Genomic DNA, 6,681 nt, shown 5'->3' with positions numbered 1-6,681 from the left:
GCCCATGGCAGACAGGTTTCCAGGTTCACCTTGGACGGCTCAGGTGACCTGCCCCAGACATGGCTGAACTCAGCGCCTGCAGCTCTATGCTCGATGGACTTGGTATCCTGAGCTTTCTACCTTCAGCCTCGCTTGCTGTCCTCCTGTGCCCTGGAGTCATGCCAGTGGGCAGAGGTTTCCGGTCCCTGGTTCATAGACTGTGCTTCTCTCCCAGGCCCTCGACGCCCCTCACGGGCCTGTGCCCTGACCCTGTCTGTGCCTGTCCTAAGCCCCAGGTGCTCCATTTGTACATGGAAATATCAGGTTAAGCAGAGGCTAGCATCTCACCACAGTTGCTTTTTTAAGTTAAAGTTATTCATGAGCTAAATCCCCGGTCCCCTCCGTCTCCTCCTCCCCAAATGACGCTTAAAGCGTAATCGTGTTTTCAAATTTCACCATCCAGTCCATCCTCGTTTGTCACTTGCTTTGTTCACTCCCGGCATGTTTTTTACATTGACTTGTGCACGTCCAGTCTGTCCATTTTGGGGGGTCAGCAATATGCCACTGTACGAAGCAGCCACTGTATTTATCCATTTGCTCGTTAAGGGAGCGGTTACAATTTTGTTCTTTACCATCATAGGTTGTGCTGTAATGACATTGTCCCTGGGTACCTGTGTTCCTCACACCCAGGAGACCTTCCAGGTCACTCATTCTAGAAGATGCTAAATTGCCTGGGAGAGGCTGCTCTGGTTTACTCTCCCCAGCGGTACCTGAGTTCCTGTGTCTCCTCCTGTTCCAGCGCTTGATGACAATTAGACTTGACCATATTTTGCCCGTCTGGTCCTTTTTCTGACATGTTCAGCGTTTCTCTTTGACACCGCTTTGAGGCTGGCGCTAGTGTCTGCATGTGCGCTTCTGCTCCTGGGTCTGCTTTGTTCTAGGAGTCGCTTTTCCACCCCTGACTGACGTCACACTGCTTTTCAATCAGTGCAGCTTTCGAGTAGGTCGTGACATCTTGGGAGGTGAGTGACCTCCTTACCCTCCTCTTCCTTTTCATTCTTCAGAGAGATTCTCCATAAAGCTCTTACACAGTTGCTCATAGGTTTATTTGCGAGTACCTTGCTCTTTCTTGGTGCTTTTGTGAAAAATGTAAGTTTTCAAATTCTGTCGTGTCTTGGGCAGCACCACCCCCAAGTAGCCCACGTTCCTCCGGAGACTCTTACACCAGAACTGTTCATTGTGGTGTACTGTACTTGTACCCGAGTTTTATTAGTGCTAATGATAATTAGATATGTGAATGTGACAGTTTTGTTATTTCCTGTCCAATCGAGCATACACTGGTTAGAATTCCTTAAGTTATTAAAAATAAAGTGCACAAATTATAGACAAGGATTGTAACCTAAACGTTGAAATCTTACTTCAGCTTCATTTTCAGGTGTTCGCTGTCACGCTGCTGCGTGTCTTCCAGATGTCGCGTGTGCACCGTCCCCCTCCGCACCTGCCTTCTGCACCCCGGGCCTGAGGCTCCCTCGCGTAGAGGGCAGTGCAGCTTTGGTAAATCTCCACAAAACCAAAGCGCTCGTCTGGCTTCTGGTGACTCCAACACCCTTTCCAGCCTCGGGCCGTGTGTTTAAAGAACGCAACCCGAGGCAGCCTTAGTCGTGTGTTCACTGTGTGTTTCTGGAGGGTGACTTCGCAGCCTCCAAGTTTCCCTGACTTTAACCATGTCTCAGAACTTATTCCAGGGCACACTGGGATAAAGATTTCTGACAGGGACGGTGAGGAGGGACAGCATTACTCATGAGAGCAAAACATGGGGAACAACCCAAGTGTCAAAAGGGAAGAAGCGAAATCCATCCAGTATAATCCCAGGGTCTGCTGTTACTGCCATGTGTTTTCTGAAAAATAGATGAGAACCTATCAAAAGAATGTTTTTAAGAAGTGCTTAATGGAATGGAAAATGGCATGTATGTGTGTGTATGTGCACACATGCACGCGCGCGTGCACACACACACACACACACAGCAGTCCCCCTGTTATCCACAGTGTTGCTTTCCGTGGTTTCAGTTACCCGTGGTCAACTGCAGTCTGAAAATATTAAATGGAAAATTCCAGAAGTAAACAAGTCACGAGTTTAAAATTGCACGCCAGCCTGAGTAGCGGGATGAAATCTTGCGCCCTCCCACTCCGTCCTGCTGGGGACACGAATCCTCTTTGTCCAGCATCCTCACGCCGTAGACACTACCTGTCTGCTAGTCACATAGTGGCCATCTGGGTTATCGGATCAACTGTCATGGGGTCACAGGGCTTGTGTTCAGGGCACCCCTGTTTTACTTAATAACAGACCCAAAGCCATTCACATTGCTTATGTTACAGTATCTTGCTATGATAGTTCTGTTTTATTGTTACTCTCTTATCGTGTCTGATTTATAAACTAAACAGCATCACAGGCAGATGCGTGTAGGGAAAAACAGCGTCTGCATCATTCAGGACGTCAGCCTTCCACTGGGCGCCTTGGAATGTATCTCCCATGGATAAGGGGGCACTGCTGCGTTTCAAGGAAAAAGAATGGATAGAAACACACTAAAACGTGCTTAGCTGTGGGTGGTTTTTATCCTTTTTTTCTCCCAGGTTTTTAGTAAACAAACTTACTTTCCTCCAAACCTCATCCCTTTTGCAGTCGGTGCAAACACTGAGGACAGCCAGTGGGTGGGCCGGGCTGGCTGGTGGGACATTCTGCAGCAGTAGAGATGCTGTGTGTTCTGTGCTGTCCCGCACGGTAGCCGCCAGACACAGCTGGCTGTTGAGCATATAAAATGTGGCAAGCGCATCTGCAGAACTGACTTTTAATTTTTTTAATTTTATCAAATTGAAACCACCCCTGGCGGCTTGTGACTCCTCTGTGGGACAGGGTGGCTGTAGGGAAGCAGAATGCTGGGCTTACCTCACACCCGCTTTCTTCCTCATTGGGGCAGAGTCACACCGTCACGCCCATCCGTGCCGTGTCCCCCATCTGGCCCGTTCAGTGTTGCCTGAGGCCGGGAGGCGCCTCTCTAAATTTGGGGCTCACGCAGTTTTCATGCTGAGCTCTAGCCCAGCCTTTGTTAGTAACGAGGCTGGAGCTTTGTCCTCCGAGTGCTGTTCCTTTGTTTCCTTGGTTTTATTTAGCGCTTGGTCAGGGGGAGGGGTCATTTTTGGCCTTCTCGGAGACCCCAACAGAACCAACAATTTTTATTTACTGTATTATTTTATACCAGCGTAATTTGACGATTTATTTTTATTCATTAGGCATCCACGAATTATCCACCTTCAAAAACAAATAGTTCATCCAGCGACTGGGAAGTGAAAGGCTGCACGTCATCAGCTCTGAGTTCAGACAAGTGCTTTGACAATTTCATGGCTCCCTCTTCTCCCACGATTTCTTCGTACGAGAACCTGCTCCGAACACCTACACCTCCAAAAGTTACTGCAGTTCCAGAAGACATTCTCCAGGTTAGTTTTTCAAAGTTAGATATTCGTACAACATCCGCTACGGAGCCCGTGATTTCTCGCAGGGCTGATGCGCTGGTTCGGGTCTTGAGAACGTCTGAATTCCGGGGGCCAGGCCCTCCTGGCACTGCCTGGCCGAGCACAGGTGCTGGCGTCATCAGACTTACGGCCTCGTGGCGCATTTTCTCTTCAGCTCGTGGTCATTTCCCTGCGATGGCCACGCTGAGCACTGTCTCCATGGGCGGTGTCGCTGGCAAAGCCAGGAATGCCGTTTACCCTGCAGTTCCCAGAGTGGGGTGTCGTGAATAACTACCTGTGTTTCTTGGACTTGCGATGTCTTGTACTTCAGTTTGAGAAACAGTGATTGAAACATATTAGAACTCTTTGACACTGTTTATCGTTAGTCTCCTACTGAGTTCTAACTCCAGATCTGCTAAGTGGCTACCAGCCCGATGTGGCACACGTCCCCGCCTTCGTAGAAGTCGTGGTGTTTGGCCATTGTTGCTTAGGTGGATGGAACTCCCAGTAACCATTCTGGCAACCTTCCTGAGAGGAAGGAAGCTGCTTGGGAAGATACTGGGCGCCACGAGAACGGACCCATCCCGAGATCCCACTGGAGCGTGTGCCAGCGCCCTTGGTCTCCCTGGTGTCCTCGGCCTTGACGGAAACAGAGCGAGGCAGGGGCAGCTCCCGTCTAGACATTTTATAGTCCAACTTCTCTTTATTCCTGTGTTAAAACAGAAAGCTCCTGTTTAATGCATCACCTCTTTATGAAAAAAATCATAGCTGATATTTCAGAGTTGTCTTTTTATAATTCATGTAACCAGTGATCTTTCTCCTGAGCATCGGACCCGCCTCTTTCCTCTCTGTTTTCCCTGGCGTCTTTGTAAAGGCCTCGTCTGCCTCGGTCCGCTGCTGCGTGCTGACATCAGCCTTCCGTGCGTTTCAGAGGGCGTCAGATGACGGGCTTGCGCACCCACGTTAAGCGTCTAATATTGCAGTCTTTTCTGCACTGCTAGAAAATTCCTGCGTTTCCCAGTAACCCATGCCTTCAGACGCCCCTTGGCTTTTTTTTGAATGTTTTCTAACACTTTCCAAATTGATGTTGTTCGCGCAACTTAATAAAAAAGAATTTGCTTGGTTTTAGATTCTATCAAAATACAACCGAAACCTAGTCACTCCAGTGACAGTTCAGGCCGTGCCACCCAGAGCAGCATTCCTTTCTAGAGGCGAAGGACGGGGCCTCGGAGAAGTGGGGTGAGTGTGTCATTTGAGGAGAGCAGTTTCAAAATTGAACATTTGAATGGTAGTAAAAGTCTGTAACTGACACTTCACTTGCCAGTTTGGGTTAGTAGCTTCCTCCTCCCAGTGGGGATCGTTGACCCCCTGCCGCCCTGACTCCTACAATGCAAGTCTGACCATGTCCTTGGCGACCTCTTCCCAACTGTTTATGTAAAGTGTAAAATGTGACCACAGGGTCGTGTCACTTGTTGACAGCTGTTAAGTATACCTGATGTTTTTTATCTGTGTTTTCGCAGAGACTCCAGTGGGTCCGTCCGCCCGTTAAGAAACTGAACAGAGTGAGATGGAAGCCGAGCTGGACTGACCTTGCTGTCACAGCCCCTGTGTGTCTCCTCCTCTCTAAACACCAGCCCATGTTAAAGATGCACGTGGACACTGATGCCATGATATGCCTTTTACTATGCTTTGATTTAGTTTAACCTCAGTCTTGTTGACATGTAGCTCAGTTCCGTTTTTAGATATCAGTACTATTGCATTGATTTGCTTTGCCCTACCTAATCTAATAGTAGTTTAATGAATATTAGGAAGCAGGATCAATAACTTAAAATGTGAATGTTACTGGTTGCTACTCGAATAAGGCCACCCTGGTCTCCTCGGGGCCGTATGGGTGCTGCTGTCTACTGTCTGGGGCCCCTCGATTCTTACTCTGCCCTTACATCTCCTCTCACGACTGTCCCCAGGTCTTACACCTTCCACTTCAGCGTTGTGCTTTGAGGACAGTCACTGAATTTAGGAAAAGAGAGGGGCTCGGCGGACTGGGTCGCTGCACGGGGCGGGTGTCAGCGGCGCGAGTGGCCTGTCTGCGTCAGGGTGCGCTTCTGCTTTCCCCCTCAGCTTTCCCCTTGGTTCATTTCCACCCTCTGCTCAGCTCTCTCTGGCACGTGGCCGCCGGCCTCGGTGCGTTCCCCTCTCCAGCTTGGCCTCACTCTGGAAGAGTCCGATGCTGTCCTCGGCCATCTGCCCCTCTCTAGACCGTCAGCGGTGCCACGGGAGACCAGGAGCCTGATGCCGCAGTGAGGCTCACGCTGCCCTGTCCACCCCGCGAGACCCTTCTCGCCCAAGTCTAGCTGGTGGCGGTGTCACCTGATGCGTGAGTCCGGGGAGCGCTGCTGGCCACCGCCAGTGGGAGAGTAAGGACCCAGCTGAGGAGACCAGCTAAGAACTGGGGAAGAAGCAGCTGGCAGGGTGCTTCAGGCTTGGCCTCGGGGCATGTGATGGGGTGCAGGGCGCCCTCCATCATGGTGCCTTAAAAGTCATGGGAAGACCTGTCACGTGCTCTCCGGTCAAAATCGTCACTAAAACAAAACTCGATTCTCTGTTCTTGGAATTAATGTGTAGTTACAATGTTTGTTAAATATAATGTAACATAAACTACTTTCAAAATACTCAGTTTTATTTTTTAAGGTCAAGCTCTAGTCAACCTTCTCAGCCTTTCCTTCCTCGCCAACCACAGCACTTGTCCTAGGCCGCAGAATGGACTCAGCGGCTGGGGCAGAGTGTGGGGGCCACCACAGGGCAGGAGGGGCCCAGCCACCTGGCACAGGCCGTCGGGAGGGCCAGTAAGGAGGACGGAAGCGCCTCAGGGAGCATGGTGGTTCTGTCGGTGTTGCTAAGAAGACAGAACTGACCATTGCACTTGGCAGAACGGGCATCACCAAGAGGGCGGGAGGACCCTGGGACAGCTGGGACACTGCTCTGTGAGTTCTGGAGAAGGGAGGGGAGAGATGGTGCAGGGCAGAGGCGCTGGGAACCAGCCTGGGGTTTCCCCGTGGACATCACAGGCATCACCATCTGCCACCTACTGTCTGCGAACGTGGGCGCTTGTTTTGTGATGGACCCTCAAGTTCAGCCTGGCCTCACCACTCCCCTCCTGTGACCCGCATTTCTGTTCCTGGGAACTAAGGGGCCGCC

The 6,681-nt window shown here is 50.6% G+C and overlaps 1 protein-coding gene across 3 annotated transcripts in view; it reads left to right on the top strand.

Annotated features, from left to right (window-relative positions):
* SKA3 (spindle and kinetochore associated complex subunit 3) overlaps positions 1 to 6,150 on the top strand; it is a 14,830-nt gene extending 8,680 nt beyond the window's left edge. For 2 of the 3 annotated variants that reach the window (XM_023530701.1, XM_023530702.1), the window contains exons 6-9: positions 1,403 to 1,533; positions 3,268 to 3,471; positions 4,616 to 4,725; positions 5,007 to 6,150. In XM_023530701.1, coding sequence (XP_023386469.1) covers positions 1,403 to 1,533; positions 3,268 to 3,471; positions 4,616 to 4,725; positions 5,007 to 5,043 — 482 coding nt within the window. In that variant the 3' untranslated portion in view covers positions 5,044 to 6,150. The remainder of the gene's footprint in view (positions 1 to 1,402; positions 1,534 to 3,267; positions 3,472 to 4,615; positions 4,726 to 5,006) is intronic. The other variant, XM_011360220.2, reaches the window with a different exon arrangement.
* Positions 6,151 to 6,681: the final 531 nt, after the last annotated feature.

This window comes from Pteropus vampyrus, unplaced genomic scaffold (assembly GCF_000151845.1).
Source record: "Pteropus vampyrus isolate Shadow unplaced genomic scaffold, Pvam_2.0 Scaffold52, whole genome shotgun sequence".
Lineage (NCBI taxonomy): Eukaryota > Metazoa > Chordata > Mammalia > Chiroptera > Pteropodidae > Pteropus > Pteropus vampyrus.
This window is presented reverse-complemented; position numbering and strand designations above follow the sequence as displayed.